Source organism: Myotis nattereri, assembly GCF_964212035.1.
Source record: "Myotis nattereri genome assembly, chromosome: 3".
NCBI classification, from domain to species: domain Eukaryota; kingdom Metazoa; phylum Chordata; class Mammalia; order Chiroptera; family Vespertilionidae; genus Myotis; species Myotis nattereri.
In genome coordinates, this window is record NC_138077.1 from 105464101 (window position 1) to 105489967 (window position 25867).

Genomic DNA, 25867 nt, shown 5'->3' on the forward strand with positions numbered 1-25867 from the left:
GACTTTGTATATTTCATTCCATTCCCTTCTTGCCTTATGTGTTTCTGTTGAGAAATCAGTCGATAGGCTGGCGGGTGATCCTTTGTAGGTAACTTTCTGTCTCTCTCTGGCAAACTTTAAGATTCTTACTTTGTTGCTGGTGTTTGCCAGTTTAATTATAATGTGTCTTGGTGTTGGTCTTTTGGGGTTCATCTTGTTTGGGACTCTGTGATCTTCTTGGACTGTGTGAGTTTTTTCTTCTTTCCAATATCATGGAAGTTTTCTGTCATTATTTCTTCAAACTGGTTTTCTATTCCTTGCTCAGTTTTCTCACATTCTGGTACCCCTATTATGTGGATGTTGCTTCTTTTCATGTTGTCTCAAAGTTCCTTTAGGCTCTCCTCCTGTTTTTTAAGTTGCTTTTTTTTCTAGATGCTACTCTACTTGGGTATTTCTTCCTACCTTGTCTTCTAGCTCACTTCTTCTAGTCTATTGTTGATGCTTCCTGTTGAATTTTTTATTGCAGCGATGTCATTCTTCATTTCCACTTGATTCTTACACATGTTGAATTTGTCTTCATCCTTTTCAGTGACCTTTTGACCATTTTTCTGAACTCTTTCTCTGATATATTGCTTGCCTCCATTTTGTTTACTTCCTTTTTTGGTGATGCCTCTTTTTCTTTTGTATGCGGGCTATTTCTTTGTCTCCCCATGATCACTCCTCTCTGGGTGTCTGGTTATGTAGCTCTCTCTCTCCTGCATTGACTTAAAAGTACAAAATACAATACAACAAGACACAATGCACAAGGCACCAAACACAAATGTATTCACGATACTAATAACCCCAAATAAAGGTGACCACCAGAGAATAGAGAATTAGGGGATAAAAAAAAGAGTGCAAAAATGATATTGACAGAAGGAAAAAAATGTAAGTGAGAAAAGAAAAAGAAGAAAAAAGAAAAGGGAAAATATATGTATGTGGGGAGAAAACTCCAAAAAAATCAACAACTAATCCAAAGAATGCAAACAACAAACACCTAGAGATGAATGCAAACTACAAACAACAGCTAATCCAAAAATGCAAACAACAAACACCCAAACAACCTATATCCCAATGAATCTGAGGAGTAGAGCTTATTTCCAGCAGTTAAGGTCAAGGAATGGAATGAATGGGAAAATAGCCAAAATTCAGTATAGAGGAGGTTAGAAAGAGAATAAGTGTATAAGAAGAAAAGTAAAAAACAAAATACAAAAAGAGAAAAAAATATATATATACTAAAATCTATAATAACAAAAAGATAATATGGTAATTAGACCAGACAGCTGAACGACCTTCCGCACATTTGAACATGCTTCCCAACAAAGACAGAGTGGCGGTGGCTGAAGTAGAGCCAGCTGCTGTGGTGGCATTGGGTGGCTGAGGCATCCAGGGCTGCGAGTAGGACCCTCCAGCCTTGGTGAGCCCACAGCCCCACCCCTGCACCAGCCACTAACCCTATGCATGGTTCTTGGGTCCCACAACACAGCCCTCACCTTTGCTGACCCTGCCGACCCGGCACCACCATACACCCCAGCCTGAAGTTGTTCATGCACACACACGGGACCATGCACCCACCGGGCGGAGGGCAGCCTGTTCTGCTCCTGTGGAAGCTCTCCCGACATTCAGGTGGAGAGCTGAGGAGGACTCAGTGCTGGCGATAATAATAGCTCTTGTTTATCAACCACTCACACTGTACCAGTTTCTGTGTTGAACCCTTTGTGTGTGTTCATCCTCGTGTCAGCCCTGTGAAGTCGCCATGATTGTTATCCTTATTTTTCAGAGGCAGCGTTTGAGATTCAGAATGGTCAAGTGACTTGCAGTCAGAAGGTGGTGAAGTCAAAAGGGAACCAGAATTTTCTTGACACCCTACCTGCTGCTGAACATAAAGCTGTGACACCAATCGAGGTCTCGCTGATGTCAATAAATCGCTTCCCAATTGAAATAAAATAGTGGTAAAGAAGAAGGGGAGAGTGTGGATGAGAAGTGTGAAGGAAGCACTGGTGGGTCACAGTATTTACTGCAGACTCCCTAGAGAGTGGGACAGCCAGATCAGTGCCCCAGAGGCCATCGAGGATCATGAGTGGGACAGTTACCACCCAGAAACCCTCTCATAGATCATTGTTTAAGGCAGAGATTTTAATTTATTGTAGCTGCTAACTATTTCACAGCTGACTGGAGATGCCCCCAAGTAATTAAAACTAAGGGTGTTAAAATAAAAATTTATTCTTTCATCCCTTTTAATGACCTTTGAAGAACTTTCACTGGGGTGAAAAAGAACCCTCTACATGCTAGCCCATACACATTCACATTCGAGTCTGGATGCAGCTCCACTTCATCCACCCAGTGAACTGCACCACCATCTACTGGTTTGCCTCAGCCAGAAACCTTAAGGTCATCTTTGACTACACTTTTGCTTGACTTTAGGTGAATATAAATGTTTTCAATTTTTATTATGGAAAATTTAAAAATATAGGTGAAAGGAGAAAGAACAGTGTAATGAACCCTACTGATATACCAGTCACTCAGTTTCAACAATTACCAACACCTGGCCAAGAGTTTATTATTATTTGACAGATATCTATGATATATGAATCATATACCAAGTTCCAATCTAGGCCCTAGGGATCCAAAGATGTATCAGATTTGACTGTAACCCAACCTGGAGGATATAACATCTGGCCTTGGTCCTTGATAGGTGAATAAGAGTTACCCAGAAAAAGAAAGCTGTCCTTATTCATTCATTCTCTTTCAACAAATAATTTTTATGTGTGAGTCACTGTCCTTGGTGCTAGGAACACATAAAGAAACAAGATTGCGTTTCTACCTTCTTGAAATTTGAATAATGGGAAAGAGACATTAAACATGTGATTAGAAATGTGATGAGTATCTTTATTTTAAAAAATATTCTTATTGTTGATAGTATTACAGATATCTACCATTTCCCCCTCTTATTTCCCTCCCCCTAGGTTTTCACTACTCTATTGCCCATGTCCATGGGCTATGCATAGCCTATATAATAAAAGGGTAATATGCAAATAGACTGAACAATGGAATGACTGGTCACTATGATGCACACTGACCACTAGGGGGCTGACGCTCAATGCAGGAGCTGTCCCCAACCTCTCAGTCCCTCCCCTCCATCAACCACCCCTGGCCAGCAGGCTCTGATTACCTGATGGTGACCGGGGAACCGGGAACTGGGGGTGGGTGGCCATGGGGGATGGGGCCAGCTGCCGGCAGCCAGGGAAACAACTTGGTCCTTGATAGGTGATCCTAGGTCAGGCCTAGGGACCGTACTCGAATTTTGTGTGCAGGGCCTCTAGTATATATAAAAGAAAATTTATATATATACATTTTTTTCTCTTCTTTAATTTTTCTATCTATGTATTCATTAACTATTGGAAAAGGAGAATAGAGAGTAGATAATCCTGAGTTGGTGATTGGAATTAGTTAAGCTATTAGTAGAAGAAGATAACAAGTGAGGAGAGGAAACACAGAAGCAAAAAAAAGAAAAATAAACAAACAAAAAAACCCCCAAACTAATCAACAATCAAACAAACAACAACAAGACAGAGAGAAAGAAAAAGGCAAAACAAAACAAAAAACAAAAAAAGGAAGAGAAAAGAAAAAAAGATTTGGATAGTGAAGAAAGAGAAGAGAAAAGTGAGTATGGACTTGGAGCAGGAGAGCAGAAATTAGATATATAAGTAGGATCAAGTTTTTAACAGGAAGTAAAAAGAAAGGATAGGGAAAAACTAAAGCAGGAACAGGGTAAGAGAAACAGGACAAAAAAAGGGGAAAAGTGAGGAAGAGAGTTTTGTCATAAAGGAAAAATTGAGATAGAGTAAAATAATGCTAAAGAAAAAGTAAAAATAGAATGTAGAACACTGATCCCAAAATAAAAGAAAGAAAAATAAAATAAAACTTTAAAAAAGGTAAAATAATAGTAGTAATAATAACAATTAAAAATGAAAATAATAAAAAAGGTAAAATCAAGTGAGAAAAAAATTTAGTTTCTTAAGTAAAAGTTAAAAAATAAAAATGTGAAGTAGTGAAGGTCAATAACTTCCTCTATTGTTCTGTTTGGCACGTCTGTTTCCTGTCAGGTAGTCAGGACAGTATTGAAGTTCCCTGCTATCCACCGCTCCTCAGTGTCATAAGCCACAACCCTGTTTTCAAGCAGGTGGGATCTCTTTGTTTCTCAGCCTGCCTTTAGTTGTATTTACACAAGAGTCAATTTGTGATTCAACCCCTGGGTGGCAGTGTTTCTGTATTAATATCTGGTGCTAAAAGGTCTCTCTACCCAGTGTTTAGATTGCTTTCCCTGCAGCACTTAATACTGGGTTGGGGAGACAGACTGCCCCAAAGCTGGTTTTCTGTTAGTCTCTCCCCACTCTGATCCCCAGGTTCCACAAAAACAACTTTCCCCTGCAGTCTCTGTGAGTGTTTTTAATTGGAAGATCCTACGTACTGGGCTTAGTAATCAAAAGCAAGGATTTAAAAAGAAAAAAAAAGCCAGAGTAAGTGCGAAGACTCACGTCTTTTTCCCCTGGCACTGCAAGTGTCACTGCGCAGCCAGTATACTGGTAGAAGTTCAGGCTGCCTTTCTGGGCCCAGCCTAGCTGTGGGTTGATTTCTAGAGTCCTCTTCTGCCAGAAGCCCCATGGACCCCCTTCCACATTTTTGGGCTATACTGACCTCTCCGGCTGCGGATTTTGTGAGGCGCAGTCTTCCTCTGAAACTCTAGATCCCACTGCACACATTTCTCCCTCCAGCCTGGATCCCAGACCACACCTTTCTCTAGGCTAGTGGTCGGCAAACTGCGGCTCGTGAGCCACATGCAGCTCTTTGGCCCCTTGCGTGTGGCCATGAAGTTTCAATCGCACTGTATGTGCTTGCCCGCACATGGTATTTTGTGGAAGAGCCATACTCAAGGGGCTGCAGTTGCAGACCACTGCTCTAGGCGATATCTGACCTTTCTGTCTGCTGATTGCCTCACCAGCTGTGTTTAATTTGTCAATTCCAGGTGGGTGTTATTCGATTCAGCTGTTCCTTCTATCTGCTCTGTGAGAAGGCGCAGGGCTCCTCCATATATTCGGCGCCACTCTGTCTCCCCGCTTGACAGACTATCCAGGAGCCTGCGGTCTTGGAGGCTGGAGTCCTGGTGGTTGTGGGTTTTCAATTGAGGCAGCTGGTCCCTGGGTGTTGTGGTTGTAGGGTCCTGGGAGATATCCAAGGTCTCCTCAATTGAAGGTAAGGCTGGGCTTCCAATCATAGCCACTCTCCCCTTCAAGATGGCATGGTCTCTGTGGCAGAGCCAGCCACTATAGGAGAGATTTCAACAGTAGTAGAGGCTGCCCGTACCAGGAGAGCCAGGTCCGGCAGTTCCCAGCAGTCCCTTGGAATATAGCTGTCCATCACTCACAAATACAGACACTCCCCGCATATCCATGCACTCTCCTTTTGTTCTCTCACTCACACACTATCTTGCAGCCTGCCATCCCATCAGCTGCCATCTTGGATCTCCTTTCCTTTTTTTTTTTTTTTTTTTAAAAAAAAAAAAAAAACAACCCTGATGATGCTAGAAATCTGCCCCTGCATCCTGGCTTCTTCCACACAGACAGGATGAAATCACTAAATAGAAATACTTGGGATGTGTGGGCTCACAATGCAATATATAGATGATGTACCATAGAATTGTACACTTGAAACCTACATAATTTTATTTACCAATGTCACCCCAACAAATTTAATTTAAAAAAGAAATAACTGTGAAACAAAAGACATAGGATTGATCAACCAGGGGGACAGAGGGTGGTTGTACTGATATAGGCGCTTTGAAAGATTATATAAAAATACAAGCTTTGATTATAATATTTTAATTGATAGTTTTCACAAATTCAGGTTACTATGAATTAATGAACAGTATAAATGATAACATTTTAAAAATAACAATATTTTAGTGATTTCATTCTACACAGGAACCATAAGTAGCCCAAGAAAGCTTCCCTTCAGATGCTGTTAGGAGACTCAGTGAGGCCACTCACTGAGTGAGCCTGGCTGAGAGTGCACAGGCTCACCCTCCAAGAGCCAGCTATCTGGATTTGGATCCAGATGTCCCATTTGTTGTTTAAGGGGCCCTGGAATACGAGGATTTTTTTAAAGCCTTACTTTACTCTGAAGCAAAATGGACTAATCATAGTTTCTATATCCGAGGGTTGTGTCAAAACAGGCAAACCCAGACTTAGACAAGAAGAAACTTGATTCAAAAGGACAGTTTCTACAGGAGAATATGCAATCTCAGGCACATGCAGGTGCCTCGGACACAAAGAGAAAAGGGTTTCCTTTTACAGGGAGGGGTGGGCAGATCTCAGTGGCATTGGGCAGCTGGGCAGGAAGGTGCACAATGGCCGGGGTCTGACAGGAAATGCCTCACTGTGGTCAGCCCACTTCCTGGAGAAGCCGAGGAAGGGACACTTCAGTGCTATCTCAGGTTGTGGCCAAGCAGGGGGCCTGTGGGAAAGGTAGAAGCCTCACCAAGGTCAAGAAAGCAGAGGGCAAGACATGGGCAATTGTGAACGCATGGTCAGTTCTGAGAAGTAAGTGAAATGATCCTTGTTATTATAACTCAACAAGTTTTCTGCTTATTAACTAGGAATGCTGGGTTGGTTTGTTGTTGCTGTTGTTTTAATTATAAGAGCTTGAGCTTGATTGTAAAGAGTCAGAGACTAGCTGTTTCTTTCTTTGGGGCAGAATAGTTCATTGGCATGGCCACAACAATGGTAACACACCATGCAGTGAACATCTGCTATGTCCGGGCATGGCTCAGAGGCCTCAGGGGCTGGGCGATGGAGCCACAGAAAGGGCAGGGCTTGAGAAGTTGTGTATTTAGAGCAGTCATCTAGAGTCACTCCTGAGGTTCTATGTCTTCTTAATGCAGGCGATGACATACCTGAAACCAGGAGTTCAGGAGAAGCATGTGTGGAGGGACTGGGAATCTTATTTAGAAATGTTGCTTTGAGGGGCCAAGGAGACATTCCAAAGCAGACATTTAGTGGGCAGGGCAGTGGTCTGGGATGGATATAAAGATACTAGAGGCCTGGTGCGTGAAATTTATGCATGGGGGCCAGAGGGTCCATCAGCCCGACCTGCATCCTCTCACAATCCAGTACCTTTTGGGGGATGTCTGACTGCCAGCTTAGGCCCAATCCTGCTGTGGATCAGGCCTAAACTGATAGTTGGACATCCCTCTTGCAATCTGGGACTGCTGGCTCCTAACTGCTCGCCTGTCTGCCTGATCACCTCTAACCACTCACCTGCCTTCTGATCACCCCTAGCTGCCTCTGCCTGCCTGCCTCATTGCCCCAACCACTCGCCTGCCTGCATGTTCGCCCCTAACTGCTCCCTGGGGGGCAGGGCCAGACTGGGCAAGGGGCCGTGGTATTCTGCACTTTCCAACCAGGAATGTTTTATTAGGCAGTCTCCAAAAACTTGAACTGGAAAACCTAAACATAGAGTGCTCAGATTTCAGGCACCAGGTGCTATTAGCAGGATTTCTATCCCAATTAAACTCTAATTCTGAGGTCTCAACAGTCTGGACAAACTGCCCTTCACTTTCTCCAAAGTTTCTTATTCGTCACTACCCCATTTTCTTCTGCTTCAAACCAAGGTAACAAACAAAACCTTTAATTCTGATCTTCCTCGTGCAAACCTCAATTGAAATAATTTCCCGCCAGAAGTCACATCCAAATACTGCAAGACTGAGGACTATAGAGCTTACTATGCACATGCGTAATAACAGGCTCACATTCTAGTGGTAGGCGCCCAGGCGTTCTCCACAATTCCACAATCCTCTGGTCGCATACTCCCGGTTTTTCTAGCTCCTCCTTAAGTGGTGTTTCCTTCAGTCACGTTGCAACATTCAGGGCCTGTAGTTGGAGAGGATTTATCTGTTCTTTGACATTGATACCTGTTTACTATCTGGAATCAGTGAAGTTTCAGGATTACTGCTGCTGCCATGAACATGTCGGTCCCAAGTGTACTCATGAAACAACCGCCCATTCAGTCCATTGGTTTGCAATGAGAAAGGCACTGTGTTGAGCCATTTTCCAATCAGATTTTACTCTTCCTTCCCAGCACACTCCAAATCTACTCTGGGCGGACCACCCTAACCCCGCAGACCCTTAAAACCTTCTCCCCTATTTCTGTGACTTTCCCCCATCAAACTCACACCCTATCACATTGCCTAGGGGCACCCCTAACCACTCCCTGGGGAGTGGGGCCAGCCTGGGTGGGGCCGTGGTGTTCTGGTCTCTGGTCGTTCTAGTCATTCCACCGTTTCAGTCACTGGCCTTTTATTATATAGGACTAGAGGCCCAGTGCACAAAAATTTGTGCACTCGTGGGAGGTGGGGAGTCCCTCAGCCCGGCCTGTGCCCTCTCACAGTCTGGGACCCCTCCGGGGATGAACACCTGCTGGTTGAGGCCTGCTCCCCAGGGGATTGGGCCTAAGCTGGCAATCAGACATTCCTCTGGCAGCCTGGCAGCCCTCAGGCGATGTCCACTTGCCAGCAGGGAACAGACCTAAGCTGCTAAGGAGGCAGGAGAGGCTCCCACCACCACCGCTGTACTGTCAGCCATCAGCCTGGCTTGTGGCTGAGCAGAGCTCCTCCATGTGGGAGCTCACAGACCACCAGAGGGCAGCTCCTGCATTGAGCATCTGCGCCCTGGTGGTCAGTGTGTGTCATAGTGACCAGTCATTCCCAGTCTTTCTGCTGTTCGGGTCAGTTTGCATATTACCCTTTTACTATATAGGATAGAGGCCTGGTGCTCAGGTGGGGGCCAGCTGATTTGCCCTGAATGCTGTCCGGGATCAGGGTGGGGGTCCCGATTGGGTACCTGGCCACCCTGGATGAAGGATGATGGCTGTTTTCAGGCTGCCCACATCCCCTTCGGGGGAGGGGGTCCCCACTAGGGTGCCTGGCCAGTCTGGATGAGGGACTGATGGCTGTTTTCAGGCTGCCTGTACCCCCTTTAGTGTGGGGGTCCCCACTGGAGTGCCTGGCCAGCCTGGATGAGGGGCTGAGGGCTGTTTTCAGGCTGCCCGCACTCCCTTCAGGGTGGGGGTCCCCACTGGGGTACCTGGCCAGTCTGGATGAGGGGCTGAGGGCCGTTTTATGGCTGGCCAAGCCTGCAACTGAAGCTCCCAGTCTCTCCTTTTTTTTCTTTTCTTTTTTTTTTATTCTGGGATTTATTTACCTTCTGTAATTGAAACTTTGTTGTGGGTCCAGCTCTGAGCCCGGTTGGCTGAACGCAGGTATCTGGGGTTTGTTTAGCTTCTATAATTGCAACATTGTTGCATCCGGAGCTCAGAGCTGGGCCAAGCAGGCAGGGAACCTTGGCTTCCTCCATCGCCAGGGCAACCAAGCCTTATGTTCACTTCAGCTGCATGGCTGCCGGCCACCATCTTGGTTGGCAGTTAATTTGCATATCATCCTGATTAGCCAATGGGAAGCGTAGCAGAGGTATGATTAATTACCATGTTTGTCTATTATTAGACAGGACTAGAGGCCCATGCACAAAAATTTGTGCACTCGGGGCAGGGGGTCCCCTCAGCCTGGCCTGTGCCCTCTCGCAGTCTGGGACCCCTTAGGGGATGACCACTTGCTGGCTTAGGCCTGCTCCTCGGGGGACTGGGCCTAAGATGGCAATCAGACATCCCTCTGGCAGCCCAGCAGCCCTCGGGGGATGTCCATTTGGCAGCGGGGAGCAGGCCTAAACTGCAGTCAGACATCCTTAGCACTAATAAGGAGGCAGGAGAGGCTCCCACCACCACCGCTGTACTGTCAGCCATCAGCCTGGCTTGTGGCTGAGCAGAGCTCCCCATGTGAGAGTGCCCTGACCACCAGAGGGCAGCTCCTGCATTGAGTGTCTGCCCCCTGGTGGTCAGTGTGTGTCGTAGTGACCAGTCATTCCCAGTCTTTCTGCTGTTCGGGTCAGTTTGCATATTACCCTTTTACTATATAGGATAAAGGCCTGGTGTAAGGGTGGGGGCCAGTTGGTTTGCCCTGAAGGGTGTCCTGGATCAGGGTGGGGGTCCCGCTTGGGTGTCTGGCCAGCCTGGATGAGGGGATGATGGCTGTTTGCAGCTGGTTGCACCCCCTTCATGGTGGGGGTCCCCACTGGGGTGCCTGGTCAGTCTGGATGAGGGGCTGAGGGCCATTTTCAGGCTGGTGGGTGACTGAAGCTCCCAACCTCTCCTTTTTTTCTTTTCTTTTTTTATTCTGGGAGTTATTTACCTTCTATGGCTGTCACTGGATCTGAGAGCCAGCTCCAGCTTGAGGCCTCGGCTGCTGAAAGCAGGTATCTGGGTTTGTTTAGCTTCTATAATTGAAACACTGTTGCAGCTCCAGCTCTGAGGTCCGACTGGCTGAAAGCAGGTATCTGGGGTTTGTTTAGGTTCTATAATTGCAACATAGTTGCTTAGAGTGCAGCTCAGAGCCCGGCAGCAGCAGGCAGGGAATCTTGGCTTCCTCCATCACTGGGGCTACCAAGCCTCCTGTTTTCTTCAGCTGCATGGCTGCCGGCCACCACCTTGGTTGGCAGTTAATTTGCATATCGCCCTGATTAGCCAATGGGAAGCATGTCAGAGTTATGGTTAATTACCCTGTTTGTCTATTATTAGATAGGATGGGAGACATGAAAACAGTCATGAAAACCATGGCAGGAAGACCATTTCAGGAGCAGATACCTTCCTTCAAGTGCAGTCCCTGCGCTGATGGGTAAGTATCTGCTCATGCACTTCTGTGTGTGTTCGCTCAGCAACTACTAAGCTCATTCTACATGCAAAGCACTGCTGGTTTCCAGGAGGAAAAATGAATTGTTCTCCTCAAGCAGCACACGACCCAGCCCAGCAATTCACAGCTATGGAGGTTTGCCCCTGGGGACACACACTTGCAATGTCTGGAGATATATTGATATCACAACTGAGTAGGAGAGGCTGGGACTAGCACTGGGAGGTAGAGGCCAAGGATGCTGCGAAACATCCTGAAGGGCATGAGACAGCCCTCCCACCCTTGACAGAGAACGATCTGGTCCCAAGTGTGAGGATGAGAACCCCTGACCTACACTAAGAAACAGTACATGCACTCACACAACTAAAACCCTATTGCCTTCTGCAAACTGCATGTGGTGGCTTTGTAACTTGTCAACTTGGCTAAGCCAAACTCCAGTCCCCCAAGTCCCCTTTCCTCTGTTTCCTGCTGGGGTGCACCCTGCGAGTGGCTCTATGAGCTGTGGAGGCAAAGGGAAGAAGCAGCACCTCTGGCTCAGACAAGTGCTGCTCACATGCCACCTCCCTCAAGATGTCGGACAGCAGGTGGTCCTACAGCCCTCACCTTCCCCAGCTCCCCCAGCTTCTCTAACTGCTGGGCCAGGGAGAGGTTGTGCAGCTCTGTGGCAAAGGGTTTCAGCTTCTTCAGGAGCCCTGCATCTCTGAAGCCACAGGCAGTAAGAACTGACGTGGGTGTCAGCTCAGCTCATGCTTGTAGGTTACAGCTTTCTCTTGCTCTCACACTTTACATGCACCTTCCGTGGCTGATGCCCGCCCTGTAGATGTATAGCTCCAGCATCAGACAAGAAGACACATCTTTTAGAGAATGTGCAACTCATTCTTGCAATTAACTAAGGGCAAGTCCTTGATATTTTTGTGTATACTAGAGGCCCAGTGCACAAATTCGTGCATGGGTGGGGTCCCTCAGCCTGGCCAGTGATCAAGGCCTATAGGGGGCTGGCCAGCTAGGGGGAAGACCCTAGGAGGTTGGCCAGCTGGCCCCCCCCAATCAGGGTCTATTGGGGGGCTGCCGGCCAGCAGCAGGGAGGGACTGCAGGAGGCTGGCCAGCCAGGGGCAGGACCAGGGTTTGTGGGAGGTTGGCCTGGTCCACAGGAGGTTGGCTGGGTAGGGGAGAGGGGTTGCAGGAGGTTGGCTGATGGGGGAGGGACCACAGGAGGTTGACCGGCCGGGAGGAAGGGCCGTGGAAAGTTGGCTGTGGGAGCACACTGACCACCAGGGGTCAGCTCCTGTGTTGAGCTTCTGTCCCCTGGTGGTCAGTGTGCATCATAGCGACTGGTTGACTCGTCATTCCGGTCGTTCTGATTGTTCTGGTCTTTCGGCTGTAACAATCACTTGGGTATATATATATATTAGTGTCCTGGTGCACAGATTTGTGCACATTGAAAGGAAATTAATTAGAAGGTGGCCAGCAAGACAGGACTGGGTGAGACTGGCCAGAAATGCCCTAGAGCAGGGGTGGACAAACTTTTTGACTCGAGGGCCACAATGGGTTCTTAAACTGGACTGGAGGGCCGGAACAAAAGTATGGATGGAGTGTTTGTGTGAACTAATATAAATTCAAAGTAAACATCATTACATAAAAGGGTACGGTCTTTTTTTTTTTAGTTTTATTAATTTCAAATGGGCCGGATCTGGCCCGTGGGCCATAGTTTGCCCACGGCTGCCCTAGAGTCAACCTTCCATGGTCCCTCCCTGGCTGCTGCAACTGGGCGGTGCCGGGGCTTGAAGGGCATATGGGGAGTGAGCAGGGTCCCTCCGGCAGGTGGGATCCCTTGGCTTGGTCTGCCAGGATTGGGCTGAAACTAGCTCTCCAACATCCCTGGAAGGGTCCCAGAGTGCGAGAGTTGTTGTCACTAGGCAGCTCCTGTGTTGAGTATCTGCCCCTTGGTGGTCAGTGCACATCATACCTAATGGCTGGTCAGATGGTTGCTTAGCCTTTTATATATATAGATTTGATCTCTGATTTAAACCTTAGTGATATGTAGTGTTTAGATCAGCGTCAGCTTATTATCATTTCTAACACAGAACAAGAGAATTTTTAAAAAATATATGTTTTATTGATTTTTTATAGAGAGGAAGGGAGAGAGATAGAGAGTTAGAAACATTGATGAGAGAGAAACATCAATCAGCTGCCTCATGCACAGCCCCCACTGGGGATGTGCCCACAACCAAGGTATATGCCCTTGACTGGAATCGAACCTGGGACCCTTCGGTCTGCATGCTGACGCTCTATCCACCGAGCCAACTGGCTAGGGCAGAACAAGAGAATTTTATAGAATGGCAGATTATTTTTTCTCCTTGGAGTACAATCAGTGGTCCTTTCCCATAAATTGTTCTAAACCCTGGATTATTTTGTTCTTCTTTCTCCTCTTTGTCTTCTTCTACCTCTGTCACTTCTTCCCTCTTCTTACTTTTGTCCCATCTCACCTTTTAGATGAATAAACTCCATGGATTACAATACGTGTAGGTGTGTGCCAAGACAGTTACCTAGGGTTTGTGTGTACTTCACGTGTGTTTTGCCTGAGGCCAACACAAACTCCTCAGTCATATCCTCCCACCACCTGGGTCTTAGTCCATTAAAGAGATATGATGTGATAATTGCGATGATCCCATTTGGTTGGGATGGTCCACCTAACCATTGGTGTTCAGGTTTGTTTGGGGGTTTTGGTCCCCCACTGGAGATCTCCAGAGTCCTAGTGTCTTCCTTGAGCTGTAAGAGCAGATCTGTCCTCATTCCTGGGCAGACACATACCAGGTGGGCCTTTGGCCTTGTGCTCATAGACTCAGTAGGACTGAGGCAGAGGGAGAGTTCCACAAACGGCCCAGGTTAACGCCCAGTGCCATGTGCTCAGAGTCGGGAACCACATGCAGTTGTAGGAAACACAGTTTAAACTTCTATACTCATGGGCCTGTCATGGAGCCATGAGCTCATGTCAGCCCCTTTGTTCAATTTGTAGCTCAGATGCCCACTTCCTACTTTTTTTTTCCTGGCTCAGTATGGAAATCTTCTTACAGTTTATTTCAGGGCCAGGAGCACTACCTTACTCAGCCTGAGGGTGTAGGAGAAATGGCGTGGGCTCTGGGCACCTCCACTGACACAACGCATCTATGGATTGCCTACTATGTGCTAGGTTCCTTGTTAGGCACTGGGGTGTAGCCTCGGAGTAGATACTGTTCTTTCCTTTGTGCTTTTGTACTCCAAATTGTAGAGACACAAATCATGTACTCAAGAAAGCAATACCAAGTTAGGAACTCACATAAGGAAAATTTCTGAACAATTTTATTACCAACCTTGGTGTGTGTGTGTGTGTGTGTGTGTGTGTGTGTGTGTGTGTGTGTGTATGGGAGGATCTGCAAAGGAAGGGCCCATTCAACCTTACCCTTTGTTTCCTGTCTCTTCCTTCCAAGTCCTCTTATCCAGGGCAAGCTATTTTTCCCAATTTTATAGTAATTGCATTTGGAAAATGGCTTTTGTGTGTAAACATTTATCAAAGTTGTGTGCCACTTCTTTAATTATAAAATAATGAAACTGGATTTGATGATGAATGCAAACCTTCATTTCTAAAATGTGTTTCAATGAAAAGCCCTAAATAAGGAAGTGATGCCTCATCCACATTCTTATTTCCTCAACAAAGAACTTAGGTTGATGAGTCAGTCCCAATGCTCTGCTGTCTCTGAACTTCTGGCACATAGTTACCGGTGTGACCCTTTAGGATTCGGTATATACTACATTGGGTTAACAGTGATCTGTAGAGTGTGAGCTCCCAGTGGGGTCTGACTCCTTTTCATCCTTGGTGCCTGCCAGTCTGTGGTCTAGTCAATGGTTGCTCACAGTGGCTAGTTTTTAGTTTTTAAAACTCAGCAGCTTTAAAAAGTAAGTAGCACAAAAGATAGATATCCATGCCTCATGCCTGAGATTTCAGATGCAGTAGGTCTATGCTGGGGCTCAGGAATCATAATTTTAGAACATTTCTTCGGTGATTGTGATGATCGGCCACATTTGAGAACAAGAGGTCTTAACTCATTTGAAACACTCTCTCTCTCTCTCTCTCTCTCTCTCTCTCTCTCTCTCTCTCTCTCTCTGTATTTATAGGTCCCTCAAGGAGACCGTAATGCGTAACTTCCTGCCTTTCCTCCTTCTTCCTGTTGAGTGCCAGATTTGACCTCTGATCTCAGAGATCTCATTACAGTGAGGGCAAAATCAAAAGACGTGTAACTCCTCGAGTCTTCAGTGGTGATTCCCCCAGTGGCCAACACTCAGGGGTGATTGGTAACTGCTTTGTTAACGGCTATAAGAAGCCTCATTGTCAGTGTGCCTATGAGCTTGGCAGGTGCAGAGGTGAGACTTGCTGGCTTGTAACTCCCTCTGAGGTCCTCACTGTGCACGAGCCATGTGGACAATCGCACAGGCCTCCCGGTTTCATCCTTGGGACTTCGACATTTCTTAACCGTCCTTTTACAGATGGGGAAACTGAGACTTAGAAAGTAACTTTCACAGGATTCCAAGCTGGTATATGATGCAGTTGAGGTTTGAACTTAAATCAACACAATGGAGTTAACTGTATATTAGTGCCTGACCCATAAAACTAAAGTCTTAGTGTCATAATATAACACATAGAATTAATAATATCTATTATCTTAACCCTGGGCCATTGGCTGACAAGTTATTTAAAAAAAAAAATCAACTCTTAAAACATATTTTTTGTTTGATTAAAGGAAGCAACCTTTTGCCCCTCCGTCCCGAAACACTCACCATCTTTATTATCTTACCACTGAATTAGTATTTTAATGTAATATTTATAAGGAAACCCTTATTCAAAAGAGTAGTTACAATTAGTTCAAACAAGTTAGCCAAAGGACAGCAATTAAAATTATTTTTGACAGGTCAGTCATTCTTTTTTTCCAGAAATCTTGACAACAAAGTTGGTCTTAGTTGCTCATTTTAAAGTGATTTTATCCTTTCAATTATGTTAAACTTCCAATAAACATAAACACCCATATATACAAAGAAGCAGTGTGGTAGTACAGGTGACATCCATTTTTCATTGTTGAAGAAAAAGTTGTGAAAAATTAGCTTTTTACCAGCTCTTCCATTCTAACGGGAAGCTAATTTGAAAGATTTATAAATCTAACTTATGTGGGCAATCTGTTTTTTTTATTCAAAGTTAACATAAAGCGCCAAGTTGAGCTAAGATGGAAACAGACAACCCCAAAGAGAGATTACTTTGAATGTCTTCTCACATGCCATCGAGTTAACAGAAAGTCATCGCAGAGGTTTAAACTGGTCCATCTCCCTAGAAGGTAGAAAAAGTTAATTAAGTATGACATCATTTTTTTGGCTTACTTCTCCCCTTTCCCTCCATTCTCTGTCACCTCTTCTCTGATTACTCTTGCCCCTCATTGGTTACTTATTGGATATTTATATTCTATTCTGACTTTGTTTCAGAGCTTTATTTAATCTTTTGACTGTGTTTAGGTTATAGGAGTTGAAGCTTCATTTTATTTTGCATCAGTTATTATTAAAAACAATTTCTATAAGAAGCACAGAGAGTTCAAGTGATGCCTCTAAAGCCACAGCTAAGTAGCCAGGATTTGAACCCAGGGAGGCTGAACTCGGAGATTGTGTTCCTTTTCTGGAAGCTATGCTGCCTCACTGATTTTCATGCTGTTAGTAAATAACAATCAGTGCAATGTACCGAGTCTTTTAACTGCTCAAATGAATGTATATTAATTACCCCATATTAGACACTCAGTCAACAACTTTGGGAAGTTAGTCTAACAATCACGTTTTACAAAGAAACAGATGAGGGCAACTGACTTGGCCAAGACTGCCTAGCTGTCACTCATCCCAGGCCATGGCTTGGATTTTAAAGCACATTTTTATTTCTTGCCTTTTTCTGAGGATTGTGCCAGACTCAGGAACCTCTCATAAATATTTTCTGCCTGGATGAATGAATATGCTCTGCTCACTTTCTGTAGAAGTTCAGTAAAGGTGGTTGAGGTAACTATGGCTCTGAGAAGTTAGGCAGCTTGTGTGGGTAATTCAGCTATTAAATAACTGCTGAGAGAGCCCACGTCTTTCTGTCTTTCTGCCTTTCCTCAGCAACCTACTGGGGGGGTGGGTGGGAATGCTGACCTGCTCTCTGAGAGGCAAATTGGCAACTAGAGAGGAATCCTCACCAGACTGAGTTTAACGTGCACCGAAATATTTAGTAGTGAAGTTCCACAATGTCTACAAAATACTTTCCAATGGTTAAAAAAGAGAGAGTGAGCCAAAATTGAACAACTTGTATATCCAGGTGAAAAAGATCAGGTGTATATTGCAGTATTCTTCTGAAATTTATATAGATTTGAAGTTTTCCAAATAAAAAGATGAAGAAGGAAGGAAATAAGGGAAGAAGGAAAGGAGCAAGGGTGGGAGGGAATTTCAACGGGTTCATTCACCATCTACTGCCTTTTGCCTATCAATGATTTATTCATTAAAATTTCAAAAATATGATATTTGAGTAAATGACACTCACTGAAAAGAGTCAATGTACTGACATTTATGGGTATGTGGTTATATTTACAGATAATCCTCAGATTTAGTAAACTACTATCTTGTATTCAAAGAGCAGTTGTATTTTCAATAAGTCTTGCAATAGAAATTTTCTACCTAACTATAAAGTGTGAAAGCAGGAAAATAAATAATATTGGTGTTCGAAATAAAATTGCTGATTCAGAAAGCAAGAATTCATTTAGGAGGAATCACAAGATTCAAGTGCTCAATATTCTCACTGCTATCATAAAAATAATTTTGATGAATAACTGGTAGTTTTCTCTCCAATTGTGTTTATTGACAAAAAAAATTAAATACAACACAATAGAATTGAAAATTTATAGAAAAAATCAATATCCAGTAAAATTTACTTATAATATATGCATTTTACAGTAGATTTCTGGAACTTTTTGTTTACTCTTTTATATTTTAAAATATATAATGGTTACATATTGAATAATATAAAGTAGGAAGAAGAACAAAAATGAAAGCCTTCTTATCCACAAACAACTATTATTTAACACTTTAGTTGGATTTCCTTTAGGTCTTTTTTATTTAAAGTATTAGTTTTTCTTATTTACATACTTTTATATCCTGTCTACATCTATTTTGTATTTTGCTCTTTTTAAATAACACTATCTCATAAACATTAGTGATAAGTTTTGATAAAATCCTTTCAAGGTAAGGGAAATAAAAACAATAAAAAAGAAACTCTGGGAGGATATATGAGAAATTAGGTAACATTTTCTGGGTGAAGAACTGGGGGAACTGGGGGAACAGAAGGCAAGGGCAGGATGCAGCCTTCCCAATGGAATACCTCTCTATGTAGCTGTATGTGTCACACACACACACACACACGCACACACACACACACACACACAACTTTTGACTTACAGACATATAATGCTTGCTAAATATTTAAAGAAAATTATTTGAATTATTTAAAATTAGGGAATTATTTTTACAATATTATGTTAAGTAGATAGACGTGTATTTACTTTATTTGCACAATTTCCAATTAGAGGACCATGTTTTTTATGCCCTCCCCACCTCCCCCCCACCCCCTACACAATCTGAGTATTTAAATAGCTTTGTCTGATCTGGTTTGGTCATTAGTTGAAATAAATGCACTATCTTACTTCCCATAGGTTTATTTTTATTTTTATATCCTTGCTGATAACTTATCATCAATTTTGAGACTAAACTTTTTGTACTTTTCCTTTCCCCCCACTTTAGGAATATTTCTCTCTTTTATATCAGATATCTCATCAAAATGTAGCTGTTTATTTTTAATTGGTATGTTCTGTTCTTTTACAGAGAAAATAAAATATCTTGAAGCGTGTTCTGCATACTACTTGGCAACTTTAGCCCACTCTGTAGCTCTAGTTAGAAAATGGGGAGAACATTTCGGGCCAGGCTGTGATGCGCTACAGTGACACATGCCCACTTCCTGGGGACTTTCACATGACAACACTGCACATTTATCAATGCATACCCAGTCCTTTGCCTCCAAGACTGAGTGTGAAGCTAAAAATTTGGGTCAACTTGAGCCTGGAAATGTTAACATGCACAGAGGACAGAGTTTCTGGGTTCCAGCAACACAATGTCACTGTTCCCTGGGTTGACAGAGGGGGCTGCCAGACTGTCCAGTCTGGCTTTGGCTTTCTGTAGCTGCGACCCTCTCCACCCTGTCATTCCACTAGTGCTGGAGGCCAACCTTGGCTTCCCATCCTGAGGAGTAAGGACAAAGACCTCAACTTACCTTGCAGCAGCCACAACACCGGCAGTCTCCACACAGGGTCCCCAGGAGGCCATTAACCACCTGGATGGTGCAGAGAAGCATCTGGACCACTGCTATGATGAGCAGGATGGAGAAGAGGGTCAGATTCCAGGACACCACATTTTCGGGCTCCCTGCACTTGCTCCATAAAGCTTTGTCATTGAGGTAATCCCTGTCAGGGGCATGGGAAAGAAAGGAAACAGCTGTAAAATGTAGGCAATACCTAGACTAGAAAGTCACAATAATAATTTTTCTTTTGAAATACTTTCATCCAAAAATATAAGTGCCATAAGAAAAATATCCTATAATATCAATACTTTTACAACAATACCTAACATGTCTATAGACTATATACTATGTGTAAGATCCTGTTCCAAACATTTTAAACTATTAACTATTTTATTTCTTTTTTAAAAAATTAAAAAATATGTTTTTATTGATTTCAGAGATGAAGGGAAAGGGAGAGAGAGAAGGAAACATCAATAATGAGAGAGAATCATTGATTGGTTGACTCCTGCACAGCCCACATTGGGGATTGAGCCCGCAACACAGGCATGTAGCCTGACTGGGAAACGAACCGTGACCTCCTGATTTATAGGTCAATGATCAACAACTGAGCTACCCATAACTATTTTATTTCTTATAGAAGCCTTATGCTTCTTTTATTTTATTTTACAAATAAAGACATTGAGGCACAGAGAGGTTAAATGAGTTCCCATAGGTCATAGAGCTCAGTGACAGAGTGACTTTTGTGAGCTGACTGAGAGGATGGGTAAATTCAGTATCTACTGGGGAGCCAGGAAAATGAAGACACTCCAGGAAAAGAATCTCACCACCTGGGCTTGGTTCCACCTACTGTGATTTGGGACCACTTGGACATTTGACAAATTCTGCCACATTTAGTGGCCATCTGAAGTCATGTAAAGCATAATCGTGTCACATAGTTAAAGGCGAGAGCTTGTCTTTTTTAAAGGCCTAATTCTAAGCAAATTGTAAATTTGACTCAAGTATATTTTTGTCAACATGTGGGAATTCCACTTGCAAAAAGATTTAATTAACTAGAAGCACTAAGTAATCTGCTGCCTTAATATGGACCTTATAAAATCTTGGAAATAGGAGAAGTGCAATACATTTACAAACTGTATATTAGGAGTCCACTGTGTGACAACGCACATCGTGCCATGAAGGAGGAAAGTGAAGCACGCTGTCTTCAACGCCAACCACAGGAAAACAGTCAGTCCTCTGGGTCATTATCCTTCCTCTCACATTCTCAGAGCCACAGATTGGTCTCCCCGTCTTCCTCTATGCCGCCTCTATCCTCCCAAGGCCTCAATGGGAAACTCCATCTGCATGTGGCTACTAAGTCAACACCCACCTTATTGTTTTTAGACCTTTTTGACATGATGAATCTTTTAGTAATCAGTACACACTTATTTAATACATTCTGTGTAAAAACTTGAATAACGTTTGCAATGACGGACGGACGGAAGATATTTTGGCATTTAGCAGTCGAAAGGACAAAGGAAAGGGCATTTGCTCTTGCTTTAAAAATAAAACATTGTTCATAGCGTCGATGGACCTTTCCATAAGAGCACAAGTTCTAGCTGCTCACTAGCTGTGTGACTTATCTGTAAAATGGGAACAACATTATCTATGAAATCACAGAATTATTGTGATTAAATGACTTAATACTAGACTTGATTCTAGTAGAGTGCTTAGGACAGTGTCTGGCATATGTTACGTCTCAATAAATGCTAGTGTTATTATTTCACTTAATCTGAGCTGTCTGGTCTAAAGGAAAGAGTCTGGTATTTTGGATTTCAATGGACTTGGGTTTGAATACAAGCATTCCTCTTACTAGTGTGTATTCCTCACACAAGTTACTTATCCCTTTCCCAGCAGCAGTACCAGTTTCTTCATCTATAAAAGAGGCTAAAACCAACCTCTCAGTTGTGAGAAGTCACTGAGATAATACACCGTACGTATTGTTGTGTAAGACCTCTTTTCAGTACTTATTATTTTTTAAACACACGTCTTTCTGTTCTGCATCTTTCCATGTAGTCCTATCCCTCTTTACAGTTTTTAAACTTGATGATGATAGGAAGTTACAGGGAGACAATATTTTCCAGGCACGTTTGGTAAGGAGAAGACCCTGAGATAAAGTGATTGGCAGTCCTGAGTTCTTCCCTCTTCTGAAGGTGTGTGCAGTGGGCACACTCACACCCTGCTTGTGAGGTGATGGTCCCATACCCAGCTCTCATGAACTCACTTTAGTCAGCGTTTCTCAACCTGTGGGTCGCGAGCCCTTTGGCGGTCGAAGGACCCTTTCACAGGGGCCGCCTAAGACCATCCTGCATATCAGATATTTACATAAGGATTCACAACAGTAGCAACATTACAGTTATGAAGTAGCAACGAAAATAATTTTATGGTTGGGTGACAACATGAGGAACTGTATTTAAAGGGCCAGAAGGTTGAGAACCACTGCTTTAGAGAGTGGAAAAGTCCTTTTTTAAAAGTTTTGCTATAGGTAACTGTGCCTTTAGCACCTCCTGGTGGTGAGATCAGCTCACCGGGGAACTTGGAAACAAGGATTGAGTTTGGTGCCTGGAGCAGTCCTCTCAGTCCCACTCACAAACCACCTCAGATGCTGGTCCAGGCCCTTCTCCCATCCCCCAAACTCCCAGGTTCTGAGACTCTAAGAGATGCCAGCAATGATTGCTGTGCCCAACTCTCCAACCTCATATTCCTTGGACCTGGGGGCTAATCATGTTTCCACACTCTGTGAAGCAAGGGGAGCTGAGGCAGTGTACAGCCAGTTTACTGAGCTGGAGTTTTACAGCATCCTGCTCTTGGGAAGGGCATTCCCATGGAGCAGCAGTAATCCATCAACATCGGAATGGAGCATCACGGATTTCATGCAACTCACTTCTTGCAGCTGAAGGAAGGGCAGGGGAGCCCCACTGCTTTGCTGGCCACTCTGCCTGGCTTTGGTCCCCTTCTGTGCTTCCCAGCATTCTGTGTCATAGTCTGGCCATTTGTCTGTCTTCTATTCCGATTGTACACTCACAAGGACAGAGACCATGTCCTCTGTGTCTATCCCAGTTCCAGCACAGGGAGTTTCCATAAGTGATAGCAGCTTGCACCTACTGCGCCCTGCCTGTGTTCAAGGCCCTGGGCCAGCTGCTTTACATCTCCTTCCCAGCCCTAACAGGACATGCTGCTCTCCTTGAACAAGACCTGCCATAGAGTCACCTTTAGGAAATAGTCACTGAATGAATGGACGTACACCCACCCACAGATTAAAAAGTTGAGGCTAGAAATGTAAGTGCCTGGATTTGATCTGAGTTCTGTCTGACTTCAAAGCCAATTCTCTTAACCATTACACAAATCCCTCTGTTTTAGAAAGTATATCTCCTTGGGCTATTTGAAATATGATTGATAAAATACATAAATACCTCCATAATAGTGTGCCAATCAGGGTTTATGTATACCATGATAAAGAGATTATTCTCTTTGAATCTTCATTTGACTGCTTTAAAAGATTCAAATTAAGTCACAAATTATAAAAGCATACGTTTTAGAAAGTTGTAATGCATAATAATAAGTTCCCCTTCTAGCAGTGAGTTATATGCATAAAAATCCTATCTAATAAAGAGGGAATATGCTAATTGATGGCCACGCCCTCACAAAGATGGTGGCACCCACAGCCAATAAAGAGGGAATGTGCTAATTGACCATCATGCCCTCACAAGATGGCGGTGCCCACAGCCACAAGATGGCGGTGCTCAGTTCCCTCAGCCCCTCCAGGGGGCAGCAGGCACTGTGCGCCTCATCCAGCCAGAGTCCCCCAGTCCCCTCAGCTCTGCCTCACCCAGCCTCAGTCCTCCAGTCCCCTCAGTCCCATCTCATCCAGTCCCCGCAGCATCCAGCCTCATCCAACCTCAGTCCCCCAGTCCCCTCAGTCCTGCCTCATCTAGCTGGAGTCCCCCAGTCCCCTCAGCTCCACAGAAGAAGGCAGTTCGGGGCGATCGGACCAGCATGGGAGGGCAGTTGGGGACAATCATGCTGGCAGGGGAGCAGTTAGGGGGCTATCAGGCTGGAATGCAGAGTGGTTAGGGGCAATCAGGCAGACAGGCAGGTGAGTGGTTAGGAGCCAGCAGTTCCATATTGTGAGAGGGATGTCTGACTGCCGGTTTAGGCCCAATCCTTGGGACATCCTCTGAGGGGTCCCAGATTGGAGAGGGTGCAGGCTGAGCTTAGGGACACCCCCCATGCAAGAATTTTGTGCACCGGGCCTCCAGTGAATAATAAGGCTGAAAGTATAGCAAGCACTATGTGGCAGTAGTTGTGTCAAGTGCTTTATGTACATTCTGTTATTTTATTCTTGCCTGAACCTGTGAAGTAGAGCTTCCTATTATCCCTTTTCACAGAGAAAGAGCTGAGACATGAATTTATCACCCAAGATCACATCATTGGTATGTGCCGAGGTATGACTGGACCCTAAGTCTGGTCAGGCCAAGAGCAAAGCCAGTTCTTAACATCAGTGTGTTTCTTGCTTCCTGAGAACTGGGAACAGTCCATGCTATCCCATCTCACCCTACTGATGTGATGTAGCTCTCAGCTCTAGGGAATGTGTTCACAAGCAGTTTATGGGCTTCCTTGCTAATAAGTAATCTTTGAAGTGCAAATGCAGACAGTCTTAACTGAAAGTCCAGGCAGATCATTTAATTGAATTCAATTCTGTGTCTTGGAGGGAGGGTTGCAGTCTGGGCAAGGAGTGCTGTGCTTGCCTATGTTCCTTTTCCCTCCCCCACTGCTGAATGTCCTCAGCCTTTCCTCTGATTTTCCCTACCACAGCTGTCCCTATGCCCTGTGCAAGCAGCTCAGGGTCAAGGAAGAGGTGGCCAATTGTCTCAGAAAGGAAGACTTTGGATGGGAGGAGATCTTACTTCAAAGGAGGCCAAGAGGGCATATATCAAAGTGTCCCAGTTTTCTTCCCCTTCTTTGGGATGCTTCCTTAGTATGGTTCTCATGACAGAAAAAGTTAACTGTCTTTGCTCCTTTAACATGATTACCAACAAATGTTTCTGAGGAAAACTCAGAAATAACAGTGGGAAATTCTACATCACTGAAGATTTTGTGCCCCAAGCTGGAAATCTAAGTACAGCTTGGTCCCTTCCTCCTCACACCTAATCCTGATGATTCCATCTCAGAGTCTCTGAAACTTGCCTCCTTATTTCAGCCCCAATCCCACTGTCTGGCAGATGCTTATGGTCTTATGTGGATGGTTACTCCAACCTTCAGTTACTGAGCCCTCCTGTCATCCTCCATGCCGCTGCCATCATGATCGTCCTGAAGCTCCCAAGTGGGCATGGCCTGTCTCTGCTGCCTCCTAATATCCTGCAGGTCCAGCCTGCCTCTCAGTCAGCCACTTGTGTGGTGCCCTTCTCTCCCTCTCCCCCATATTTGCCCTGAGCTTCTGGCCATTCTCTGAGCATATCAGGCCTTTCCCAGTTGCCTCAGGGCTGTTTTTCTCTCTGCCTGAAACTTGTTTCCCTTCCCTCCTGCAAGGCAAACTTCTCATCTTCTGAAAGCAGCCTAAGTCACTGCCTTGAGGAAGCTTTCTTGTACTCCTCAATATCACTCCTTTTTGTATTGTGAGGGTGTGGTCTGTGTTGTCATCCTAAGTAACCATGTGATCATCAGAGCAGGGACCGTGTCTGTCCCCTTTTGCTGCATGCTGGGACAAGCATCAGCACAAAGTGGGGTATTGCCAAGTGTTTTTATTTTGTTTGTTGGTTTATTAATTCTCTTTCTACTAAATACTAGCTGGGAGCCCTCAGCAAATTAACCTTTTGAACTTCATTTTTCTACTTCAGGGATAAGAATTCTTCTCATATTTATTAGGAAGTTTAATTGAGATAATGCGTGTAAAATACTTGGCCCTTAGTCCTTAACAGGAGGAGGAGGGAAAGGAAGAGGAGGGACAAGCAGCTGCTGCCACTGCCATTTTGTAATAAGGAAAGAGTGGCTGGCAACTGTCTTGAGTGCTTTTGTTTGGGCTCATACAGTGATTACTCTTTCTCACTCCCTAAGCAGATGTGTATGTGTTAGGATTGCAGCTATGACGACAGCTGCTGTGATGCTTACACATTGGGATCTGATGGATAAGAAGAGTCCTTGGCCCAGTAAAAAAGACTGGAACCAGGAGGCCCCTGAACTCTGCTAGGTGGATTTTATACAAAAAGCAATAGTGCCAATCAGTATGAATTGTGCTCAAGATAAAGCACTGTGACTTGGAGTCAGAAACTTAGATTCAAACTTCAGTCATGAAGAAACAGGATTCTTTCAGGTAAGTCACTTGTCAACTCTCTGGGCCTCAGCTATATCCTCTGAAGGAGAGTTCATAATCCCAAAGCTTTTGGGGAGGATCGAATGAGACACTGTGGGTGAAAGTACTTTGTTAACTGAAAAACACTAAGCACCAAAGGTTCACTTATTGTTGCAGGAAACTCAAGACGGGCCTCTACAGTCCCAGGGAAGGTTTGGAGCTGGTAGTGGGAGATAGGTCAACAAAGAGTGTGAGTTTCTGTCTCAGAAGGTGGGCTACAGGATGAGGGAGAGTGCACCACTGAGGGAAGGATGTAGACGGCAGGGGATGCAGTGATGCACTCTG

At 44.5% G+C, this 25867-nt stretch overlaps 1 protein-coding gene and 1 long non-coding RNA gene across 2 annotated transcripts in view; one reads left to right on the plus strand and one right to left on the minus strand.

Moving 5' to 3' along the window:
- Positions 1–6482: 6482 nt before the first annotated feature.
- LOC308516481 overlaps positions 6483–25867 on the plus strand; it is a 143428-nt gene continuing 124043 nt past the window's right edge. The window contains exons 1-2 of the long non-coding RNA XR_013995746.1: positions 6483–6617; positions 10702–10798. This is a non-coding gene — a long non-coding RNA (uncharacterized lncRNA). The remainder of the gene's footprint in view (positions 6618–10701; positions 10799–25867) is intronic.
- Positions 16147–25867, minus strand: part of LOC308516893 (transmembrane 4 L6 family member 4) — a gene marked incomplete at both ends in the record, with an annotated part of 31112 nt that continues 21391 nt past the window's right edge. The window contains 2 exons of the mRNA XM_081087982.1: positions 16147–16164; positions 19171–19360. Of these exons, the coding sequence (XP_080944108.1) occupies positions 16147–16164; positions 19171–19360 (208 nt within the window). The remainder of the gene's footprint in view (positions 16165–19170; positions 19361–25867) is intronic.